This window comes from Meleagris gallopavo, chromosome 20 (assembly GCF_905368555.1).
Source record: "Meleagris gallopavo chromosome 20, MGAL_WU_HG_1.1, whole genome shotgun sequence".
Taxonomy (NCBI): domain Eukaryota; kingdom Metazoa; phylum Chordata; class Aves; order Galliformes; family Phasianidae; genus Meleagris; species Meleagris gallopavo.
The window spans coordinates 4,159,184-4,184,352 of record NC_139423.1 but is presented as its reverse complement, the minus strand read 5'-3'; the positions used below and the strand labels follow the sequence as shown (position 1 = coordinate 4,184,352).

The 25,169-nt window shown below is 46.8% G+C and overlaps 1 protein-coding gene and 1 long non-coding RNA gene across 5 annotated transcripts; one reads left to right on the top strand and one right to left on the bottom strand.

Annotated features, from left to right (window-relative positions):
• The first annotated feature begins 139 nt into the window (after window positions 1-139).
• On the top strand, window positions 140-2,799 carry LOC104913758 (uncharacterized). The gene is made up of 3 exons (XR_795608.4): window positions 140-276; window positions 829-962; window positions 1,544-2,799. It is a non-coding gene; the product is annotated as an uncharacterized LOC104913758 (long non-coding RNA).
• Window positions 2,800-3,618: 819 nt separating this feature from the next.
• Window positions 3,619-24,482, bottom strand: ST6GALNAC1 (ST6 N-acetylgalactosaminide alpha-2,6-sialyltransferase 1). 4 transcript variants are annotated; one of them, XM_031556301.2, is made up of 14 exons: window positions 24,247-24,482; window positions 22,692-22,943; window positions 21,032-21,143; window positions 19,758-19,877; window positions 16,746-16,810; window positions 15,126-15,278; window positions 11,366-11,984; window positions 8,438-8,606; window positions 8,076-8,241; window positions 7,736-7,874; window positions 7,100-7,203; window positions 6,476-6,565; window positions 5,135-5,234; window positions 3,619-4,756 (listed from the first exon to the last, which is right to left on the bottom strand). In XM_031556301.2, exons 7-14 carry the CDS (start codon window positions 11,951-11,953, stop codon window positions 4,586-4,588), a joined length of 1,527 nt encoding a protein of 508 aa, XP_031412161.1. In that variant the 5' UTR covers window positions 11,954-11,984; window positions 15,126-15,278; window positions 16,746-16,810; window positions 19,758-19,877; window positions 21,032-21,143; window positions 22,692-22,943; window positions 24,247-24,482; the 3' UTR covers window positions 3,619-4,585. The 4 variants fall into 4 exon arrangements, with proteins under 4 accessions (XP_031412161.1, XP_085096302.1, XP_003211467.1 ...); XM_085240176.1 differs by lacking the exon at window positions 19,758-19,877; XM_003211419.5 differs by lacking the exons at window positions 15,126-15,278; window positions 16,746-16,810; window positions 19,758-19,877; ... (1 more) ...; window positions 22,692-22,943; window positions 24,247-24,482 and adding an exon at window positions 14,672-15,042.
• Between the last annotated feature and the right edge of the window lie 687 nt (window positions 24,483-25,169).

Sequence of the window (25,169 nt, the reverse complement as noted above, 5' to 3'; positions counted from 1 at the left end):
ACTGGGCGGACTGGTTCAGACTCGCTGAGAAGGAAAAAAAAAAAAAAAAAAGCAGCACTTTTGAGCCGCTTTTGCTGCGCGCTGGGGGTTAAACATTGACTCAGAGCGGCTTTTGCGTTTGTTTTTTCTTTTTTTTCTCGCCTCCCTTTCACGCCACCTCCTCGCTGAGCACAAATCGGAGCTTTCTCCCTTTTCCTGTAACTTTTTCATCCGCTTCTCTCGTCCGCCGCTCCCACGCCGGACCCCGTGGGCGCAATGCGGCCATCGCGGAGCTCGGTCTGTAAAAGCCACGTTGGGACGGAAAGAAATGGGGAGGGGAAAGGAGGAGGAAAAAGGGGGGAAGGAAAATGAGAGGAAGGAAAAAAAAAGGGGGGGGGGGGAAGGAGGGAAAAAGGGAGTCTGCCCTAGCGCGGCTGGAACTGCCCCCGGCACCCGCAGAGGAGCTGTGAGCGGGGGGCTGGGGCCGAGCCTGGCTGCTTTCTGAAGGAAAACGTTCAGCTTTTTGTTTGAGGGTGTATTTCCAGATACGTTTTGCCAGGTTCATCTAACAGAAGAAAACAAACCAACTCCAAGCGATCCCTAAATGGTTTTCTTACACTGTGGGACGGCATCCAGCACTGATATCTAAGGGTTGCCTCGGCTCATGTGATTTCTTTTGACCCTTCGTTAATCAGGGCTAATAGTTACCCACTGTGTGGGTAAATCACAAAGGAGTCAGTGTGGCTCGGCCCTGGGGGAGCAAAGCATGAGCAGGCTGGGGAAAGCCATGGGTTTGCTATGTGGAAGTGCCTACAGCTGTAACACAGCTCTGATGCCTTCCCCCATCAGGGCGGAGGAGCTGCTCTGACATCTCCATCAGTTTTCACTCCACGTGGCTTTTTGCTGTCGTTTCTTTGCTGAGATACACAGTTTATCTGCTCCACTGATGTTATGCCACAACGATGCTGGCCCACACCCTGAAGGTAAGTTGTGCTTGTTTAGAAGCTGGGTAAATGTGGCAAGGTTTTAGGATGGTAACTTCCATTGAGGTTAGGGAAAGAACACACACACAAAATAATCACGGTAAGAAGTATCATCCTTAGCCTGGGCTGTGCATTCGGGCAGTTGCTTCTTGGAACTCAGGCCTGAGCCATCCACACTGCTGTGGGAAATTGGGAATCACAGAATCATTAAGGTTGGTAAAGACCTCCAAGGTCATCCAGTCCGACCGTCTGCCTGCCACCAGTATTTACCACTAAACCACATCCCTCACTGCCACATCTGCACATTTCTTCTACTGCTCCAGGGACAGTGACTCCACCACCTCCCCAGGCAGCCTGTGCCTGATCTCTCTTTGGGAGAAATTTGCCCTCATATTGAATATAAGGAATGGGAAAATGGGCAGCCGTTGGCCAAACCTCCCCTTGCCAGGTCCTTGGAGAGGTGAAATGCCTTCACAGTCCCTTGTGATCCCAGTGGGGCTTTTAGGTCTTTGTGCAGGGAAGGGCAGCACAGAGGTCATTTGGTCACTCTGAGCTCTGCCTTTGTGTTTTTCACCCCAAAGCTGCCAAAGGAAACGGGGCATCGATTTCCATTACGGACAGAGCGGGGATGCAGCACTGAAACCGGGCTAACGTGGCTCATCTTTGTGCCACACCAACTGGATCCCGTTGGACAGCTGTGCCCTGAGGTGCCCTTGTGCTGCCTGCAGGAACATCAGAGGGACGAGGTTCCCCCCTGCCCCACTGGGTTCGGCCCCACTTATCACAGAGATGCCCGTGCATGGCAGAGCTGTCAGTCAGCCCTGGACCGCTGGCTGGGGCTGAGATAAGCTGAGCACACAGTCCGAAGGGCACGAGGCATTCGGTGAGGCTCTGGGATCTGTTCTGGATGGGCACAGAGCTGGAAAACATCTCTAATTGGGGTGAGATGACGGCACTCCAAGCGCTCTCTTGGCTGCTCTGGACCAATCCTGCCAGGGTCTCTGCAGGCCAAACATCCCCTAGGTTTGCTGAAGGACACCTGGGGGCTGCCCACACTCTGCGTCCACGCTCAGCATCACTGAGCATAACTCGGTGCTTGCCGTGTCTGCCTGCAGGGTTCCCATGGCGTGACAACCCAGGGACCCCAGGGTGTTCCCAGGACCCTCTCCAGGATCTGTGCCCCAGGGCTGGGTCTGGCCATGCCTTGGGCTTGCCACATCTTAGGAGCTGTTTGCCTGCAGGGCCCCGCTCCAGTTCCTTCCCAAAGCACTCAGGGAAGGGAGGTCATCCTCTGCTTTGTGCAGAACAAAGCCTCAGGTCGCTCCTTTATCTTGTTCACCCTCCCTTATTACCAATAGTTTTTCTTGTCCAACTGGCTTTCCCTGCTGCCACATCCCTGAGAAGAAAGCACAGGTCTACACGCAGAGGTGAGGAAGGGTGCAAACTTCACTGAGATCTGCTCCCAAACCCACTCTCTGTTTGGGTAACACAAATAAACACCAATTCCATCGGGCAAGTCACCAACACGGGGAGGTTTTGCTGTCTCACACCACCGAAAGGGAAGAGAGGGAAAGCAAACAAAGGGTTGGAAGCCCTGCCAGGAATGTGGCACTGTGAGCAGGGGGAGTTGTCCTCACATCCCAGCAGGGAATAGCTGGGGGCTGTTAACTCCTGGGGAACCCACTGAGAAGGACTTACTTACAGCTTACTGTACTTACAGCTCCTGGCTCTCTCCTACATCTTCCTCTCAAAACAGCAGGGCTGATGTGACAACACTTTCAGGGTGCGATGGCATCAAACAGCTTCTGTGCACTCCAAATAGCTTCCCTGCCATTTCCATAAGGGCAGGTGGGCATCACGAAGTGTGGGACACGGGGGGGGGGGGGGGGGGCAACGGCCCACTGGTACACAGCCTGTGCCACACCTGGATGCTCACAGCACAGCCCTGGACAGCAGCTGCCACCTGGTGGCACAGGGATAACGCTGCTGGCTTGGATGTGGACATTTGGGGTGGCCCAGACCAACGTCCTTGGTCACCAGGGCAGCTCTGGAGAGACCGGGGCTGCTCCAGCACAGCCCAGCATCACCAATTTTGCCCTGCCAGGCACAGCAAACCACAGGGCTGCAGACTTTCTGTTGTGTGGCTCTATCCTAAGAGAGGAGCCAAGGGGGAACAGGTTCTGCTGGTGGGGACATCATCCCACGGAGTTCCCTTTCCTTGACTTCGGGGGCCCTCAGTTGCAGAGAAGATGGGTGCTGGGGGCTGCCAGCCCATCCCAAAAGCTGGGCTCCTCGTTTGCTCAGCAGGGCTCAGCCCTGCCCTGTTTCCCAGAAAAGAGGGAGACAAAAGAGGAAGAGGGGGAAGGGAGGAGTTTAAAAGAAACTTCTTTCAACTTCTTGGGAGGAGAAAAGCCCTATTCAGAAGGGAAGAATACCCAGTGGAGCCGGTCACCAGGCAACCCACAGCAATGCATGGGCAAGGAACAAAGCTGCCTCGCTGCCCATCCAGAGCCCCTAGACTTGGGGCAGCAGCCATGCACAGGCACTGCAGGGCTCAGAGCCTGTGGGTGCAGCAGCAAAACCCTCTGTTGGCTCTGGGGGGTGACTGAGATAAAAGATACTAACCACATCTCAAAAGGCTGCAATGGAAACCAGCTTGGGTAAAGCAGTGCCATTTATTTTGCAAAAGCCCACTCAGAAGGCCAGTATTCCAAAGGCTTGCTGGCTGCAACAGTGCTTTTCTCAGCACAGTGTAGGGAGGCACTCCAGTCAGCAGCAAGGACAGACAGCATCCATCCCTGGACACTGAGAATTCTCATTTCTCCTGGTAGGAGAGGAAGAACCATGCTCCAGGCATAGCCAAGCACCAGCTTCTTCACCAGACTCACTACCTGCAGTCAGCAGCCAGGGGAGCCCACAGCAAGAGGCACAATGTCCAGCATCCTGCTGCACTATGGAGAGCTCTCCCCTTCCCTTGTGCTGATGGTGAACTAGGCCAAGGTCAGCAGGCTGGGCACCAGACATCACAGTGCTCCCCAGGAGGTGTCACAGCAAAGTCACATTGGGAACTGAGATGCATTTGGAAGTTAAGAGTTCAGTCCTCCTTTGTGTCTGCAGGGAGCAGAGCAACAACTGCACCTCCAGGACACAAATCATCCCCTTGAGACAGGATTGTCCGCGTCCCCATTTCTATCCACTGCTTACCCAAAACTCCCAGCTCCACAGAGAGCACTGCTCACGGAGAGAACCCACCTAGAGCAAAACTAGCCCCAGCCCCAAGACCATCTCCTTGCAGAGGGAGAACCTGATAAAGATAATGGGCACTGGAACATCTGCTATTCAGATTCATCCTGGATTTCTCTTTCCCAGCACCAGAGCCTACAACCATCCACAAGTCAGATGGGACTTGTTTGGAGGCACTTTTCCCTTCTGTTCTCTTGGTCTGTAGAATACACACATTTTAGGAAGTGTTGTGAGAAAACAAAGATACCAAAGGAGGGAAATATCTCTGTGCAGCTGAAGCTGGGCCTGGAAGTCCAGAGCTAACCCTGGCTTCTGAGGTCCTCTTCTGTTCCCCGTGAGGTGCTGTTGAGATTTCCCAGGCAACGGCCCTCATCACACAGTCAGGATCTCTGGTAGAGCTTCATGATGTTCTCATCATGAAGCCTTTTCCACACCTGCTTCTCCAAGTTGAAGTCATGGTTAATGTAGAAGACCAGTCGTTTCCACTCCTTGTCATAGTAGTGATCCGAGTATTTCTGGTGACCTTCTGTGATGTAGCCATAGGCACTCACCTGGGAAAGACAAGAGGGCTCAGCAGGGAGAGATATCAAGGACAGAGGGAGCTAAATGAAATACAGGACAGCTCCCAAACAGGGTGGGAGAACAGAACAAGGACAACTCCCAGTGACTCTGCAAGGGCACCCAACATAGACCAGGCTGTGAGAAGAGGCCCCAGAAAGCCAACATCCTCTTGCACTGACTGCCTGGAGGCACAACAGCTCTCAGGTCCTAAAGCAGGCTGCACAGCCTTTGTGTGAACTATTTTGGGGCTGCTTTTTTTTGTGCTCACTCTGTTCCCCTCTAGCTGACAAGTCAGGGCTGGGGACACCCATACTCAGTTATCCTTTGTTTTCAGACAGGGGTGTGAGCAAGAATCATAATGCCCTTACCCGGTCACAAAGATGCAGGGCAGTCAGCAGCAGCAGGGCTCCTGTTGTGGGTCTGTACAGCCGCCAGTGGGGCTTTTGAAGATTTTTAGATTTTAAGAACCTGCAGTACAAGAGAAGAAAGCACGGAGTGGCTGCTGAGCGTGCTGGTTCAAGCTGTGCATGGCTTGTCCTCCTTGGCTCATCTGCCACTTTCCCTCCTTGCAGCAGCTTGTGGCCACACTGAGCATTTCAAACAAGCCACGACTGCTCATGTGTGGGTAGTGCTGTGTGCTCAGTGAAGCACAAGGCCAGCCCAGAATGCTTCCATCACCTGCACTGAAACCAGTGCTCTGCACTCAGCCCAAACTTTACAGGTCAAGAGGCAGTGGGGATAAATGGGGACATGATTAAAGGACCCAGCACATTCAAATCACTCCCTGTTCCTTGCCTTGCAGTGCAGAAGTGGCTTTAGAGTCCCCTGGTATGTTCTACCCATCCACATTTGGGAATGAAACACGATGCAGGAAAGGTGCAGAAGGAGGGTCACAAAATCTGCTAGGATTTTGTGCCAGCAGTTGTTAGGAAGGTAGGAGTCCACACATTAAAAATAGAATTTGAGCTCTCCTGGCCTTGGAAAGAGCCCAAGTCAGAGAAGAGAGAGAAGAATGAGCAGGGGAGTGCAAGCCATCTGGCATTGAATTTGCTATCTATCAGAAAGACATAATGCAGCTCTCAAGGAGACCAAAGGGCAAACACAATCAGAGCTGGGCACAACAAGAGCTCTTCTTCCTACATCTCCTGGTCGTGTGTGGCCCAAAATTGGCAGATCTAGTATAGATAGTAATAGTATCCAGGACATACTTGTAAAAATGAGATGCAAAGAAGTGCAGTCAGGCCAGACAAATAGGATGCTGAAGGAGAGCCCATTACTGTGCTTAAGGGAACAACTAATCCCTTGAGTTAAGACATGATCTAAGGAGAGGAGGGCTGTTATGGAACCTTCCTCCGAGGTGCTGAGCAATGGGTAACATGAGAGGTTGGTCCTGAACAGTTAACTATTCTGGCACCTTAGCAATGCTCTGCTCACATCTAACATTGCCACTTGACCCCTTTTGGATGCAGAAAGCCAATCTGTCTGAGAGCTGCAGCTTCTCTAGCTCATAGATGAGAAGTTTGTAGGTCTATACCTGCAGCTAACGTCCCACTGCAGTACCACAGAGCACTTTAAGTGACTGCACACTGGTGAAGCTTACCCCAAATCTGCTGCTACAGCTCAACTGCAGTTACAAGTCAATGGGCTGGAAAGAGAGAGCACAGAGACAGAGAGATGCTGCTAGCCAGAAAGCACAGTTTCCAGCTCACCTGTTTTTCAAGTATCTGAGGAAATCAGGGTGAGTTACCAGGTAGTTATTCATTGTGAAATCTTCATCAAATCTCTCCCGGGGCCTTTGCCTAGGGACAGGAATAAGGAGTTTATCCTGTATTTCATTATGGCTGGAAAGCATCAGCCTGATGTACTTGGTGGTGAGAGAAGAATCACATCATTCAGTTATCCTGCAACATTTCTTACATGATGACAAAGCCTCCATAGCCTGCTGCAAGAGTGGCAACAAAGGAGATGGAAATATCTAAAACATGCATATGTAAAGATAAGACTTGGTAAAACCAGCTCTTCATGCATGAGTAGGACCACATACAGAAACCAAAGCAGAAAGCAGCTTGCATTCATCCCAGAGAAACTCAAAGCTTTCTCTGAGCTCAGACCACAGACCACTAAAAGCAGCTACTATAGAAACAGCTAGGAAGGAGGCGTATTGGTCACAGCAGTGCTCACAGCTGGGAGGAAAGAAGACATTTCTTCAGATAAATCAGCAAGGAGGGAGGGTTTAACTTGGTCTGCAAGTCGGCAGACTGAGCACTGTGGAACGAAGGTACAGCAGAGAGCTCCACACTGAAGGATGCAGAGGTGGGGCTAGTTTGCTTTACCCATAGTGGCCCAGGAATCCTTTCCTGATATCCTTGTTCAGCAGAAGAGCCTTCAGCCACTCGTAGTCTCTAACTGCCTCCAGGAAGTGAATGTATCTGATATGCTAAGAAAGAAAAAGTGGGCATTAATGAACAACACAAGAGAGACGTCCTTTAACACCAAAAAGCAAGCAGATATCTAAGCTGACTGAGCTTCTCAAGCGCACATCGGTGCTCTGCAGCTTTTAACCATCCCACAGTGACAGAATGGAGAGAACATCTGATCCATAGCTACTTCAACATGCCAAAGGTTTGTGAGCATGGCTGAACACTTCCCAGCAAGGTGGCTGATACTCACACCTGCCTCTGTTCAGGAGGCATTTGGAGAATGCCCCTAATAATGTGATTTAACTTTGGCTAGCCCTGATGTGGCCAGGCAGTTCCAAGTGAATTATTCTATTATATTCTAAAGGGCCAGGGTAGGACTAACACAATTTGCCACTATGAATATTCACTCTCAAGCCAAGGATCCCTCACTAACAGTAATGCTGAACTGTTAGCTCAGCCCCTTTGCCCATCACGCATGAAAAGATCAGAAATGAAGGTGACAGGTTAACAGAATCCTGTCAAAGCCGTACAATCATAGACCTGACTTACCTTCCCCTGTGGGATCTTCTTGAACCCTTTGTGTTCCAAGTTCTGGAGAGAGGACACAAGGGAGTATGCTGTGAATCCATAGAAGGAGGTTTTTGTTCCCACATCCTTTTCGTAACCTTTGATTACAGCCCCACTCACCCTGTCCAAGGAAATCAAACAAATAGCAGATAAACATGGGAAATGCTGGTACCCCTGTTTATAACTGGAAAAAGAGAAAAATCTTTGTGGTTTTTCATCTCCTCCTGCCATCAATCATTTGGGCAGCTGGCAGTCAGCACAATTTCCTGCTAGCCAGAGCAGGTTGGCTGTGTATCTCCCAAGAACCATCAGATTGTCTTACCGGAACACATAGTCATGGGAGTCAATCTCCTGGCCCATTCCAGAGTTATTCAATATCCCTCCATTCCCCACAACGGCACAGCTGATGCACGTTGACACGTTACTGTTGGCCAGGAGCAGCTGCTGGTGGGGATTTAGAGGCAGCCGTGACATGACTTCTTCTACCACTGTGAAGCAAACATGGTGGAGCATTAGCATTGAGAACCTTGAGAATGGACCCAGGGAAACCACCACAATTTCCTCCACAAGATCCACCTGGCTTGGTGTATTTGTCAAAGAGGTCCTGCAAAACACCAGAAACCCAGCATACAGTTCCTGTGGGATGTTTTCACAGTCCCATTCTGACAACCCTGGGAGACTCACGTGAGTAATTGAGCTCCATGAAGCCATAGGGAGGTGCAAAATGCTCCAGGCGGTCCCACTCACTGACATTGAAGTAACTCTTGTCTATGAAGAGTGTGATGTTTGGCAGGAAAAGATCTCGCAGCCACTCTGACTTGGCAGCCTTGGCCCTCACTGATTCAGAGCAGGTCTTGAAAAACAAGAAGAAACAATAAGGGCCGATTAGCAGGGAGCTGATAAACCTGTCTGAGTGCCTATGCACAAGTGTCATGTAAAGAATCAGAAACTCCAATGGATCATCCACTCCTCTCAGTGTCCCCATTGCCACAAAAATGAGGCACAATAACAGATGAACAATTAGATGAACAGATGAACAAGTAAGGCAGGATTACTCAAGTCTCTCAGCCTTTCCTCTTCAGAAAAACAGGCCTGTAGTTCTCACAGGTTTTAATGGCCTCAGGCCTCACTACCTGTTGCCAATTGATACCTGTAACAGGTGTAACCTAAAGGTACCAAATAAGGCCAGCAGTCCCTTTGACAACACAGCTCACAAAGCTTTGATCAACATACTGACACACATGTGGGGTCAGATCACCACTGGTGTTCCCTTAAAAGAAAAGAAAAAGCACGCATCTTATTCCATCTCCTAAAGGAAAAGCAGAGCAACTTACAGCTGATAAGGGAATCCAAGTCAGCTGATCCTATGTAACAAGAATGGTCTCATTGCACCTGGCAAGCATTAGGCTGTGTGTGCAGATGGAGAGCAGAGAGCTCCAACTGTGGTGGATTTTCCACTGAGTCAATTTAGGCTTTACTGTCTTAGACATCTTTCCAAACAGTTATTACACTATCTAGCAAAATACAAAAAGAAGACCAAGTGGACCTATGTGCCCACCTCAAACCCCCAGAAGTGGCCAGACTGCTTTACCAAAGCCTTGCAGCATGCTGATAGCTGAGCTGGGCTCCCTGCTGCAGGTGAGAGTGACATTCTGTTTGTCATGACAGCACTGCAGTGATAAAAATACTGTGCAGGGTTTGATGTTGGTGTCATTTCATTTTTAGCATGTTACATGTCCAGAGACAGGATGTTCCCTGCCTGTTCAAGCTGTACTTTGTACTGTTTGAGGCCTGATAGTTCTCATGCCTCCACAGCTAGTCTGGATCAATACAAGAAGAATTAGGGGAAAGTCTGACTGTGCAGGAAATGAAGGAAGTTGGAAGCACTTCTAGTTACTCCCTCTCTTTGCAGAATTAGAGATGACATTTGGAAGCAAGATTCAGTGCATGATGTCTAGATCCATAAGTTCACCAACAACCCTTCTGCATGCACTTCCTCCATGTTCCACTATTGTGGAAGGGTTTTCCCCACTGTCTTAGCTGTTCTGCACGCCCAGATGCTCTGCAGCCCCAGATAGAATGAAGAACACTCTTGGCTTCCTGCTGAAAGCTGTTGTCCCTCATCTCTCTGCCAGCTCCTGCTCTGCACTCCGAGATAGCTGCATGTCTTCTCCAAGGAGCTGCAGAAGACAGAAGCATCTGGGAGTCACCGAGCAGGATCCAGCTGACCTAACCCCGCTATGTGTAGTGCAGTAGCACAGGGCAGGAAGGGTGAGGGATTGACTCATATGGCACACACACACTCAGCCTCATATTTTGCCCACTCCCATTTGTATTTCAGGTGCCTCAAGTCCAGGAACAAGGATGCACATCCTGCTCCACACACTTGATCGTGAGCCAGGCCCTTCTGCTGTGTCCCACTAAGGCTGGGCCAGTAAATTAGCTCAAGGGTTTAACAGCCAATTTTTCTATTTAATAGAATCACGAATCTTCTCTTCTCATGTGGCTCAATGCCACACTGAAGAGCACAACCTGTCAGCAAAAGAATGGCTTGCACTGCCAAGAGGGGCAGTGCACAAAAGAGAAAGAACTCAGAAAGAAAACATCAAAACAGTAAAGTTCATCTCAGGATATTTCATCACTGCAGCTAATCTACCTCTGCTCTCTGTGTGTCTCCCAAGGCACAGTGGGATTGGAATTAACATCTTCAAGAGAGCAAGGGGAGGCCTGAGCAGAATGATGCAGTGCCTGCAGCCCTGGCAGTCCTCTCCAGCAGCACCTACATTCACCTTAATGCCACCAACAGCCTCCACTCTGCTGTCTCTGGAGCACACTTTACTCTGACTTAACTCAAACAACTAAGAAAGCCTCCACTTCTGTTCATCAAGATCCTCCTCACTCCCACTGCCAGTGTCACTCCTTACAGCACAGCACAAGCATGACAAGTTTCCCACTGCTGCCAAAGCTTTTGACTTGCATTGATAGGAAAACAGATTACACAGATATACTCCTGTTCCCTCCCCACAACCCTGAATACTTTAGCCTGGCTACATAAAACAAAAATCAAGGCAAATCTGGGAACTGTAAAAGCTGAGTCTTCACCACGATGGAGATTTCAATTCCCCAGGAAATGAGACGCCTGTACTAGGACCTTGATTTAGGGCTAGGCTCTGAATGTCTGTCACAGACATTACAAGACTCAGTGTAATGGCACTTACCTTAGGGCACTGTGCCACACAGAAGCTCCGTTATGTGCCTAAGTCTCCTATGCAATAGAGCAAGGCACTCAAGACTGGAATCGCCTTGTAGGACATCTAGAGATATTCTCCCCAGCTCCTGATGCTCCTGAGTTATAAAAAGATTGTTCTGACTGACTTTTAAAGAAAGGAACCCACGAAAATGGGTGCAGTTATAACAACTTCCCATCCTGGAGCAGGCCAACCGAGCCATACTCACACAGCTCTCCTGCTCTGGGCCTCAGCAGCACCTGCGTATATGAGTGGGTTGATCTACCAGCTTGGAGATCAGCCTCCACTCTGAAGGGCAAAGATGCCCAGGAGACAGCAGACAAAGAGGTCAACAGGGACATACACACAAGGCCATTATGCCTACCGATGCTGGAGACGAGCTATCCAGTATGTACTCATCATCAAAATCCCACTGAGGCTCAGTCTTGAAGTCAGCAGCCCTCAGTTTCTTCTTCTCTGTCACTGTGGCAGCCTGAGTCACAGGTCTTACGGTTTTCACCGATGCAGGAGGCTCTTCTGCCTTTGGTTTGTCTTTGGATGTGCTGTTTGCATGAACTACCCTCATCCCAAAGGATGGTTTCACAGTCACCTTTTCTTTGTCTCCCTTCATCCTGGGAACTGTTCTCTTTCCATCAGCTTCCTCTACCCCTGGAACTGGTCTCGCTGCTGTTTTCTCCTTTGTTCTCTCCACTACAGAGGCTGTTGATGCTGCTGTATTCTTGATTCCCTCCATCTCAGGGTATGGGGTCGCAGTCACCTTCTCCTTGGCTTCTTCCACCCTGGCAACTGGTCTCATTGTTTTCTTCTGCTCTTCCTTTCCTTCCCAACTTGGTGTACTCACAGCAGTATTCAGTTTGAGCCATGTAGCGTTTCTCTCCAAACCAACCTTCGAAATTCTCCCATAAGCAGAATAGTCTGAGCCTTGCTGATCTTGGGTGTCCACTTGTAGCATATGTGAGATGCTTTGGTAAATCTTGAGCTGCCTGAATGCAATCAAAGAAAAAGCAGACACATCATAAACATTTTCCACTTAACACTGAGCAGCTTCCAGCACACTTCTTGTGCTCTTGTCTGTACTTCAGATCACTTCTGCACACAACCATTACACTCAGATGACTTGCATTGGTGTCTGCAACTGAGTTTCTGCAGGGAAGTAAAACACCCTTGTTAGAAGGATGCTGTCTGAATTCAATTTCATTTAGGTATTTGCCACCAACGTTTTATTCAAATTTCCATACTCCTCTTTGGGACTTAACTCAAGAAATATGCTTTACATTGGCACTAACTATAAACCAGCACAGAATAGCTTTGCCCTGCCCAGGGCACGACAGTCCACTCCCCAGGAGTGTACATAGAGCACTGCAGAACCCTGTTTCAGAGATACTGACTTCAGGACATGGGACACAACACATTCCACCTTATTTATCAGCAGAGACAGGTGCTTCTGTGTTAAAAGTATGGAGATCTTACAGAGTTCAGAAAAGGAAGCCTGATAAGGAGTGAAGTTCACTCCATAAGCATGCATCACTTCTTTTACACTATCTCTATCTATGACATTGGAAATTACAGTCATAAAAAGACCAACTGCTAGTATATGCTCTATAATTTGGTCCCCAAAACACCACTTCATCACCAAAACTGGCTTGCCTCAGAGACACCAATCAGATATAATGCAAACTGGTAATATCCCAGGATCAGATCCCAAGGGATTTGAGAAGGGCAGTTCTATCTTCAGATTCACTTAAGATATCTTCCAGAGAGAGCACACCACAAGTCAGACACAGCTCCAGTGCAGATCCTGCCTGAGGAAGCTAAATGTCCTGCAGAGAGAACAGAGTGATGCTGTGAACTCAGATATAGAATAATGCAGAAAAAGACTGTACAACCCCCAGTTCCATCACTTGAGTTTGGGTCAGAACCAAGGACTGAATCCAGACCTGCACATCTGGGGCCACAAGGCACTATTTCCTCTCCTTTTCCCCTCAACTACTGCAATGGCATCACACAGCACTCACCAGCTACAAACACCTTACAACAGGCACTTCAAAGCTATTAAACACATTCTAAAGCTTATACGTATAAAATCTTTCTTATATATATAGAATCCTAGAGTGGTTTGGGTTGGAAAGGACCTCAAAAATCATCCAGCTCCACACGGGCAGGGCTGCCAACCAGTAGATCAGGCACCCAGAGCATGCCAACCACTAGATCAAGCTGCCCCGGGCCCAACCAACCTGGTCTTGAGCACCTCCAGAGATGGGGCATCCACAGCCTCTCTGGGCAGCTATTCCAGCACCCCACAACTCTCTCTGTAAAAAATGTACCTCTGACATCTAATCTAAACCTTCCCTGTACACAGAGTTGTAGGGTGGAACAGGAAAAAGAAAGCTGAAAAATTCTGCAGCGAAGCTTTTACATACAACAAAAGTTTCCATAACAAACTGACACAGTTGTCTGATCTCACACTTTGCCCTTTGGGTGGTACAACTATCTGAATAACTTGAGAAGCGCTCCCAAGATGATACATGGGAAAAAAGCACCTCTGCAGATAAGAGGTTGGAGACAGCACTTTGATTACTGCTGAGGCTGCAGAGCAATACACTGTGAAGTGATTAGGAAATTATTAGCCTCATTTAACCAGCTTCCATCAAGGATGCAGTGGTTGCTTTCTATCATAGCCCTGCACATTTAAATGTGTCACTGCATACTCCAATAAAAGGAAATATTTCACTTATATTCTAGATAAAAAGACATTTGGTAACATTGAGACCAAAATGCAAAACGGAGGGCTCTTTGCATCCAAAACCTTACTTCTTGCAGTCAGAGGCACGTGGCCAGGCACTTGTGCCTGCACCTGCACAGGACCTTGATCCCCCGACCAACTCTTTAAAACCAGACAACTGGTTCAACCCAGCTCATCAAACACCAACCAGCCTCTGGAGTACAGCTTGCAAACAACTGTGGAAGCACAATAATACTTACTGTCACCTTCCTTTCCAATTTACTGAGCCCTGAAGCAAATAAACCCATGGCAATGCTGCTTTCTGTATTTCACGTTACATACAAAGGCACAAAAATAGAAACAGAGACAACCACATACTGCACATGCCTGGGTGTGTTCTACATAAAGTTTCAGTAGTATCAATGTTTCCTGTATCTTTGCAGGACAAAATGGTTTAAAGAAGCCAGGCATGGAAAAAATAAGATAACTTGTATCTTTATCACGTCAGTGTGACATCAGTGTGCCAGTACACTGCATGTTTGTATTACTTTAGGAATCAAGTGGTTATAAATGTAAAGGTATCACACCAAATTCAATGTCTAGCAATGCAATCTAGGCTAGAACTGGGTGAGGTCCATATGGAAGCTACAAGGTAAAAGCAAATATGTAGTGCCAAACTATGGAAACACACAGAGTTCGTCAAGTAAAAGCTGCTTTCTTAATACAACTATGCAGGGAAGTACTGGGAGCTGGCAATACAGCAGAAGAAAGTTTGGCTGTGATCTTCCAACACTGTGCTCTGATTGTATACAACACGGTTTTCTAAAGGAAAGTGGTCATCAAACTCAGATCCAAAGTGCAACTTTCAACATTAAAAGAGAGAGGGAGAGAAAGCGAGCAGAAGCACTCTATCCACAAGCACGTAGTGCAAGGAAGCAGGGCTCTTACCTGAAAACGCTTTTATCCATGCCAAACAAGGAGCTAAAACTAGTAATGATGAGGGAGAAGATTGTTAAAATAAGCAGCCAACGGAATATTCTGGGATCTTTAGGAAGCCTTCTGATTAAAAACCTCATAGTGAGAGGCCCGGGAGAGATGGAAGCTCTGCTGCTGCTGCCCAGAGGTGTGCCCTATGCAGCTATTTCCAGGTGTACTGAACTAGTGGGCTGGTCTCTCTGGATTTCCCTGCAAGAATGTTCACACCCTCTCTTCTAAGGCTCCCTGAATCTTCACACACAGGTCCAATTTCTCAGACAAGACAGCAGCTTTACACCGACTCTATTATTTAAAACTTACTACTACCCAAACTGGGGAAAAAAACACTTTTTACTCCAGACAGGAAAGGTTTCCTCTATTTCCCTCTATGAAGTCAGTCTGATGCAAGAAGAAGGAAATCCTTTACCTCTAATCTGGTGGAGGCATCACTGGGAGCATTGGTGTGAATTACAAGAGCAGCCATACTTGCAGTCAAAGAAACATGGAATGGCTTGGGTTGTAACAGACCTTGAAGATCATCTAGTTCCAACTCCTCTGGCACAGGCAGGGTTGTCACACACTAGAAGAAGAAAACAGGTTTCAGACCACCACCTGCCCGAGGGATTGGGAAAGATTCAAAGCATAAGCACAAACAAATCTTGGTTTCTTCTTCTTGCAGTGACTAGCTCCAACCCAAAAGCAATCCCTTCCCACAAAAGCTGATATGACATACACATCCATTTTACCTTGGGAGTGCTTTGCTGCAGATTGGAGCTGGACTCCTTGCAAATCCACCACAATGCAGAGGAGTTAGTGCTTAAAGTCAGATTATCTGAAAGTTGCAGCCAGCCAGTCCCCCCCCTCCAACAAGCCAACCCAGCTTTCAGACTACCAGAGTTCAGTCTCACTTTTTCACATCTTAAAAACACGTCAACTTCACTCTGCTATGGCCAACAAACTTGTTGCACAGGCTCACCTGGCTCAGGAACATGTCCCTTTGGCTCTGAGCTATCACACAGATAGATGGCTATTGTTTGCACTCTCCAGCCGTTCTTTTTGAGCTCTCTGTCAACTTTCCTCTCTGCCAAGTTTCCTCCACTGCTGTGGACACCCTCAGCCATCAGGAGATCAAACACTGAAAGAGCCTACATATTAACTGGTTGGGTTGCAGCCGGGACCAGTCCCTTACTTTTTTGGGGCTGAACTCTTGCCCCATTCCTTCACAATGATCATTGTGGACAGAAAATGCCAGTGATGGGTTCAACACTGATACAGGGCATGGATGAACTTGGCTCCATGAACAGCTGCAGAATGCAGAACGTAAAAGATATACATGACTTTGGTGAAACCACACTACCATTTCTTTCTTTGTGTTTCTTATGTTTGAATCATGTCATCATGTACAGAGAGACAACTGCTTTCTACACTACTGTTCCTCAACAGGACCAGTAGAACCAGGCTTTCCTCATCACTAGTGTCAGTTCAAACAAAGCTCCACTGATGCCCTGTGCATACAAAACATTCCAAGGGTAAAAGAATCTCTGCCACAGCCTTGAGGGTACACACCATGCTTGAGTGGAGCTATCAGCATATCCAGATCTAGGAGATGTTGTTTCCCATTGATCCGTAGCACCTGATAATGTCTTGCCTTGTCCCAGTTTCCCCAACTCATATCTGAACCTCTCCTCTTCATGAAAATCTGCACTTTGCCCAGAGACTGACTTGGCAGTCCAGAACATGTGTCCTCACTAGCAAAAGGCAAACAGAGATGATCTCCCGCACCTGAAATGCAGTTTTACATACTACAGCAAACAGCTATTTTAATTCACTGGAAGCAGTTAATTATTAACCCTGATAACTCAAGTGGGAATGGCTCTTAGTCTAGAAGTTGGTTTTGTGCAGTTCTTATCAAAAACAAAACTGGCAATAAGTTTTTGTCGCCAACATCACAAATGTTAGAAGCTAACATTCACACTGTTCCTAAACACACAGAGTGCTGATGTTTGCTCTAAGTTACAGGAAAGCCAATGAAAGGTTTCATGCCTACCTTGTCCCAGATGTGCATCTTAGCATCTGCAGGGAGTCCCTGTAGCTACATCAGCATTCATCTCTCTGGATTAAAGTGAAAAACACCAGTTATCAAAGGACAGAGGAGAAAAAAATGAAACAACACATTTGAAAAAGTCCTTGAAGAAGCATGGGGAGGTTGTTAGCCCAGGTACAGCAAAACATTTCAATCTTCCCAAAGTGAGCCTAGGATCAGAGGAGATCCACTGCATAGTTATAGGCACTTAGAAAGGGGTTGGCCATGGTATTGTCATGCAGCACTCAGGAGCCCTAAGCAATTTTGGAGAGCCAGGTTACGGGGCTGGGAGTGCAACATGCAAGCAGCAATTTTGTGCTCACATCTCCCAAACAATATTGTCTCACAGGGGCAGCTGTTGGTCCTGAAGCACTGATATGCAGCACATATAGCAATGGCTTCGTTTTAGCCTTCGTCTTTCCAGCCCTCTGTGCCTTTGGGCATACTGCTTGGGAGAAGCTGCTTGTGTGTGACTACAAGGCATTTATTGTTAACAGAATCCCAAAGAGAAATTCTGGAGGCAGTAAGCATTTTCCTTCGACTTCCTCCATGTAACATTGCTGCAAACCCAAGAGCCACGAGGGATGGCAAGACTCCTACAACCAGAAAAAGACAGCTTTCTTTGCTCTTGAGGAGCTGTGCTAACAATTGTGGAGAATGTGTAAGCACTCTGTGCTCAAAGGCTGTGCTTTGGGGAATATTCAAATCTCTGGCAGGTACAGGAGCTGAAAGCAGGGCCACTATGCAAAACATACAGCTTTTCACCTTCCTGTATTTGTGCAAGGGAACAAACAAACAAAAATCCCAAATCCTAATGGGTTTCATTTCCTTGGAATAATATTTCATCCTCTTTTCACCCTCGTTGCTGAAATCAGCCTGCCAGAGCTCAGCCAGCCTGGTGAGCTCAAACACAAGGTCAGGTTAGGAAATGTGGCTGTACACTCTCAGCCAAGGTGAGGGATGATCCAATGAAAACACAGACCAAGAACAAAGCTGCTCCCTTACAAAGCTCTGTAAGAAGCCTGATTGGTGGGACTTACTGGGCCCATAGAAAACTGTTTTTCATTCACCTCCACTGCCAGGGAGATAATCGGCAAGACTGCAACCTGACACGGGCGCTGGCAACTTCTCAAGGGCCACAGGACAGATGCCAGCTTCCTTTCCCAGATTAGAGGTTTTGTGTGCTTCCCTGGCAGCCCTACTGGCAGTCCCAAGAGATGCTGCTTCTCTCATTGTGCAGAGACATTGTGCACAACCAGCTGCCAGCAGCAATGCCTACACCAGAAATTATTCTGTTCTCTAGCACTGAAAATAAGACTTGTTTTAGTGAAATCTACCTGAGGCCAAGTGAAGATGGCTCTTTCCTAGTACTTTTCTAACATTCTGTTTAACTCCAGATCCACTCAACTATATCTTTAGTTACATCTTGGGCAGATAAAAGGCAGATTTGTCTGTTCTGTTTATTTTTTTTAAATAAACTTTATCACAATCTGATCTGTGTGCTGAGGCTGTTAGCTCAAGTCTGAGCCACACCAACGATTTATCTGCGTGCAAATTTTCCTGAGGGCTGTGTATCAAACCTTGTTTATTTGTCTGTGCTCTGTGTGCTTTCCACTTCCCCATGTCTGTGCAAAGGAAGAGGGCATGCCAAGATGTGCTGCAAGAGCAGCAGAACTGCACAAAGAATGTGTAAACCATTGTGGTTTTCAGTGCTATTTTGCCTGTGTGGTATCCAGCCTTACCCAGCTAATGACTTGGTAAGGAAACTGCCTGAAATCTACATTGTGACAGCAGATGTTATGGGTCCAACCTGGAATATTTCCCCTACTTCCAGACAGCAATGTGAACACAGGCAGCTCTCCCGCTAGAGGTGGAGTCCTTGCTTGGAGCAATCGCTTGGAGGTAGGCTGTAAGTGCTCTGAATTTGCCTATATTACAGCCTCTAATCACTGGGACTTTGGTTCTTTTTGTTATCACAGCTCCTGCTCAGGTTTTTTGAGGTCCTTGTGGCCACAGCTAGAGGTGTTAACCTCTTAAACGAAACAGATTAAATTTTCCATCACTGCTTTTCTGCTTCTTCAGCTGTTTGCCATGGACCCTGTCCTGCTTAAGCTGCAAAACTGAAATGGCACTGGTCCCTGCATTCATTTTTCCTTTCTCAAAAACACCAAGCTGAAAAGATCGATGGGCCACCTCATTTGAGAGAATTTAAAGGAAAAAAAGCCGACAAATAAACAGAAAAAATATGCTCCCAGTAACAATGGCTACACACTCAGTTGGAGTTTCACAGGCTGGAAGCAATCAGTGCTCCTTTACCCAAATGCCTCCCTAAACAGCCTTTTGTCTGTCCCGTCCCAGCAGGAAGCCTAGCGTATCAACACGGAGCTGACAGGCAGAGAGACAGAACTGACATCACTTCAAGGGCTGATTTGTGGGTTTTGTGGTCTGTGGGTTTTTTGTTTTTGTTTTTACTTCTCCATTAAAACCTACTGATAGAAAGTTAGAGAATATTCTTTTCCTTCTGTGGAACCTCTGAGACAGCTGTTTACTCAGCAGCAGGGCAGTACTGCAGACAGGTGAGCAGCTGGTGTACTGAACTCGTGGCTCCTCACCTGAAAACCAGCCCTTCAGCAGAAAGATTGCCCATCAGCTGCTAGGATTGGGAGAATTCCTGGATTCTCTGCCGCTCTGGAGAGAGAAACATAGGGACCACAAATCCTTCTCTATACCTCTAGCAAGAAATGCAGGCACACTTCTCAGCATTTCACATATGCCTGCAAAAATAAGGACCTGCACCAAATCACAGTTGTGCTGGTCTACCACGTTTCAAGCCAAATGTGAAAAACTTCTTTGTAAAGATCTTTCCCCTATTCTTCCCACTAATTCAGCATCAGAAGCCACCCCTCTTTAGAACTGAAGGGACAACTGAGCCATTTGGCATCCTTTGGTGTGAAAAGTGCTTACAGAATAAAGTACCTGTAAGCCTGCTTCTTGAGTGATGTACATCATGGTGTCCCTGCCTTACAGCTGGAAAACTGCAGTCCCACAGTGCCTTCCTCTCTGTCCCAGTAGATGCATCAGAAAAGTGATTTTTAGCTGTAACAACAACAAAGCCATGGGGTCTTGTGAAAGGCAAGATGGATTTACTGCTGGAAACCACATGCTTCTCTTCTATCTACTGTCTTCTATTCAACAGTTCTCCTGTGTTATCTAGAAACCTAGAGGGCCCTGTGCTACCTTTCTTCACCTCACTCCTATTAACTTTTGCCAGCCAGGAACAGGTGACTCTTTGCCACCCCATTTGCACACCACCTATAAATATGCTGGGAAAACCACAGGCAAAGAAACTGATGAGAAGAGCAGCACACTGTGCTATTGTAGTGGAAATGTGAGATTCTTGCATTTGAGAATGGCATACCAGTCTCTCCCAGTCCCCTGGGAGCTACTTAGCATCTTTTCAACTGGGGTTTGGCTTGCAAGCATTGGATCTCTAGGAAGATTTGCACAATGTCAGGCAGAGCCAAAAGGGATCAGCTAGTCTGTTTCTAATAAACATGTAATGGCGTTACACATCTCCTCCCATGAGCTGCATTTCATAAAGTTAGGTACTACTCCAGTGCAAAGCGTGGCACAGAGCTGCTCAGTGCCTGGCTGTCTTTGGCTGGGGAGCAACTGCATTGTGCATCACTTGTTTTGTATATTATTCTGTCGTTAACATTATTAATTTTCCTTCCTTTTCTGTCCAATTAAACTGACTTTATCTCAACCCATGAGTTTTACTTTTTTCCAGTTTGCTCTCCTTTCCCACTGGGTACGGGGGAGTGAGCGAACAGCTGATACCAGCCACCAGTAAGAAAACTAATTCTCCCCAGGTGAAATGAGGATAACATTCCACGGGCCAGTTTTTATGATACCCATCTTGTTCCAGTCAACATTCGGTCAATATTTGAATTCATATTTACACCTTTATCTTACAATTGTAAGTAAACATCAGCCCAATTCACTTCAAATGAATTAATATTTGTTGAGACAATGCATAAAACCACTAAGAGGAGACTCTTATCAAAGCAGACAGAATTTATCTTAGTGGTGTTTTCCAACCCAAATGATTCCATGACTCAGTGAAAATAAGGACTTGAGAAAATAACTCTTCTGGTAATTTAACTGTGTGTGCTATTCTGTGAAACTTTATGGCAGAGCAGTCTGAGCATTCAGTAGTACAGAACAAGCAGTTAGGTTTATAAACTTACGTAATTTGTCTGAAAGCACTTCCAAATCAAGTTACGGTCGTTCCTTCAGCTGCTTCTGAAACATGATCTTTGCTGGAACAACGCTATCAGCCACACACTTTTTCAGACACGTCTGAAATAAACAGAAAGAAGACGGAGTGGTCAAAGGCAGCTGACCACATGAGAATGTAACCAGGATGACACCACAAGTCCTGCTTTTGCTACATGGGAATCTTTTTGGTTTTAGCTTCATCTAGACACTGGTGTCTCCACCACAACATCCTCAGAGTGCTGATGGCTGAACCCACAGTGCTCCGGCAGCTCTCCAGTCTCAAATGGGCTTTTTGCTTTGCTGCCACCAAAATATTTCACTGATGTCCATCAAGTCAACCTATTGAAATCACTCAGATATGCCAAGTGCCCCATGAATACATTAAAATAACTACACTGCTTCCTGGATGGAAGTTCAGGTCCTCTCTGAAATGTCATTTGATTTCAGAATTAGAAAAATACACATTGTCTTCTGCTCTAATAGCCCTTTAAAGATAAATAGGCAGATCTTCGTTTGTGAGCTTACACATGGTTTGCTATATGACCTATTCAGAAGATAAAAATGCTTCCTGTCACGTCATGTGGCTAGATGTTGGTTTCTGTTATCCCCCAAAATAATTTATTGCCTAGGAACATTAGATCAACTGCAATAAAATTTTTCTGTGAGGTCATATGCTTTGGTTGTTCATTGTTGCCCATTGAACGCTGTACTCATGGATAGGAAAGTCAACACAAAATAGTGTCTTAAGGATGCCTGCCCTTTGTCAAGGATTCAGGGACAGGTACACCCAGTCACACGCAGCTGCTCTGCCTGCCTGACTGCACCCCAAGGGCCCAACATCGAGGCAGGCTTGGCAGTCACTAACGTTACCTGAAGGCCAACCCAAGTTGCACTCGTGCCTGCAAACCTTCAGGCACCAATTGTACAAAGTTCCCTTGAGTCAGAGCAGAATCCAGATAATGGAACTTTGTTTCAACACTGCAACTGGCAAGTGGAATTGGTGCATAAAGGAGAAGAGAGAAGTGGCAAACAGCATACCATTCTTAGACCATTCCTTCCAAAGTGCACTGAAACGTGCCATCAGCATTCCAGCCACACCTTTCTCTATAATTAACCATGAACTAATGCAGAGCAATCTGCCTTGGGACCCACAGCTCGGTTATTGACCACATGCTGAGAAACCCCTACCTGGAGAGGACAAAGCCATCCATTACCATCCCAGATCCTGAACCCAAGTGTCTGCATGTGCATGTCTTCACAGACATGGGAATGGTCCCTTGTTCTCAGCTGGGGATGGTCTGGGGGTGGTTATGGCTACAGAGGGCAGGCTAAAGCCCACCTCGTTATGATACAATTAGCAAGAGGGGTTCTGCCTCATTTCTCCTTGTAGAAAGGTGAACAGAGACATCAACAGCATCTTCATGGGCTTCTCAGTATAAAAATTATTAAACTATCAAGCACAATGTAAGATCATTCCTGGGTACAGGATATCCATCAGCAAACAAGGATGACAAATCACCCTTTATTAAGAAACTATTTGCCACAGAAGTCCAGGAGAGGAGCTGACAAAAAGAATGTTTGCATCCAGAGAAAAGCTGGTGATGTTCTCACTGCCCTACAGGAACCCACCTGGAGGGGCAGCGTGGCTGACACTGCCATCTGTGGGATCTTCACATCATGCAGCTGCATCACATCCCAGGCAGAATATTCCTGTGTTGGCTGCTTCCCAGAAGGCTTTTCCTCGAGGTACACGAATCTATGGTGCAGGATTTTCTTTTATGTCTTTGTATCACACAGAAATTTATATCTGTTGAAGTTATATTCCCACTACATTGACATCAGACTTCCTGCCCTCATTTTGCTCTCCAATGCGGATGTTGTCTGTAAGATCAGATATGGGGGAGAATGCTTACAACCAGTCTCCAGAAGACCTCAGGGACAGCATGAGGGATCCTACGGTTGTGTGAATGAGGTGTAAAACCACACAGCAATTTCTCCACCTCCACTGTCCTGACAAATTATAGAAGACAACAGGGTTGTATGGGACAGTATGCAATTTCCTCAGGACATTTTAGGAAACTATCTCATTATCCCACTTACAGCACTGTTAATTTAACAATGCAATGGTAGGGTTGTTGAAACTGGCATGGTCTATGCATGAGAGGGAAGAAGAACTAAGGCAGCCTGAATATAGCAGAAACATACAATCTCCTAGAAACAAGCCTTCAGAATGCCACTTCCCCTGCTTCAGGGTGACTGGGATTCATATTCCCTACTATTTTGCTTCTTCATTAATGCCATGTGGCTCTATCCTACCACAAGGACAGTGGATATGACGCAGGAATCCTTTGCTGCAGGTCAAGGAAACCCAGCCCACACAAGAGGAATAACTGGCAACACCTAACCTACAATTTTCATGCAGTGCTCCTTGAAACAGAAGTCTTCCTTCAGACACAAGTAGTCCTCTTGACAACAAACTTTTATTCCAGTGACTCTTAGCTAACTTAGTGCACTTGACTGAGCCAACAAATACTCTCATCCTGCAGATGAAACAAAGCTGAACTCTTGGGAACTGAAGGACTGAGGAAAGATTTACATTAAAAGTAATAACAGTAATAATAATCTGGTCCCAGTGAGGATTAATTACTCAGACTTGAAACAGGCTGGGTGGAAACCAGTGAAAATATGACTTTTCTCATATTTAGCAATTAAGTTCAGGCAGTCCCAGGAATGCCAGACAGGATTCATCAGAAATTTGCTAAGGAGGAAAAGATCGTGCACGTCTTTCTTGCTAATTCTTGCTGAAGAAAAACGGTACCTGAGGTTGCAGTTGGAGCTAGTCAGGACCTCTGCTGTTTGCACAAAACAACAGCACCATCCAGCGGATAAACAGTACTTGCATTCCCCTCCCACCACCTGCCACCTATCTATAGAAATTGCACTATATAAACTTTATCACAATTATAAGTGAACTAAGGCTGCATTTATATTAACCTTGGGTAAGAAAAGCTCAGACATTTCAGGAGAGTGGTAAAAGAACTCCCCAAAGAATCAAACTTTCCACCTCCAGGCAGCTCTGGCAGCACTACCTCTCACCAAGAGGTTCTCTGCACCAAGACTGCAATCTCTTCACTACTGCTGAGGTGGAAAAAATGACTCCAGAGAAGATGAACAGTCACCATACCTCACCCCGGGTGAAGCATCACAGCTTCACAGCCAGATGTGCTGCAGTGAGTCCACATATGACCACACAGAGAAGGCACGCAACTCCTCCGCTATGTTTGGCCCAGTTAGTGCTGCCAGTTTTGGTGATGTGTTGAGGCTGCTTAGGATTCCCCAGGACAACGGCTGTTTCATCTGTTTCCACAGTGAAAACTCTTCAGTTTGGCTTTATGTGAAAACAGTCACACTCCCCCCAGCAACTCCTGGAAAACAAGCAGTTAGCCCGTTTCTATGCAACAAAAGAATATAAAACAATGTAATGCTTCCTCTGTTTTTTGTTACAGGCACAAGTTAGCAGCTAAGGAATGTAAGCAGCACACAGCATTCTCAACAGCTGATCACACCGCGACTCACCCACTACACATCCCTATCTTGGTGCCTGCATTCCTGACCTACTTTGGGAATTAAGGCAGTGTTACAGTCACGAGATTTTCAGCTTCAGAAAAAGGAGCATCTCACAGCTGGGATCCACTACATGGGTTTAATATGCAAAAGGTAACAGCAATTCACACGGACTCTCATGTTTTGTTCTGTTTCCTAGCAGAAAGCCATGCTCACACAAGGCTCTCGCACTTCATTTTCCATACCTCAGCAATCTTTACCATCTGGTGCTGTTCCCACAATGTACAAACTCACAGAATCCTCACAGCCACTGCTCACTGCGAGCTTCAGAAGGCGTTATTTCACTCTCCACGTGAGATTATATTGTCTAAAATAGGCTGTTACAAATAACGTGCTTTTTGAGCTCTGTTCCCACCATCCTTATAGGATTAAATGCAGCCTATCACGGATTCACGGATCGTGGATTTAATTCTTTTGTCAGACACATGGAACCAGTAAGAGAATCAAGGTATTTGGGGAGGGAAAAAAATGTTGTTTGTTTTT

What these genes read in the sequence shown, in the direction of transcription:
- ST6GALNAC1 (XM_003211419.5), bottom strand. Translation starts at nt 14,799, where the DNA reads ATGAGGTTTTTAATCAGAAGGCTTCCTAAAGATCCCAGAATATTCCGT. An exon ending in ATGGATAAAAGCGTTTTCAG is followed by an intron (nt 11,985 to 14,671) that starts GTAAGAGCCCTG and finishes GATTGCATTCAG; the next exon opens with GCAGCTCAAGATTTACCAAA. An exon ending in CATGGAGCTCAATTACTCAC is followed by an intron (nt 8,242 to 8,437) that starts GTGAGTCTCCCA and finishes TTTGCTTCACAG; the next exon opens with TGGTAGAAGAAGTCATGTCA.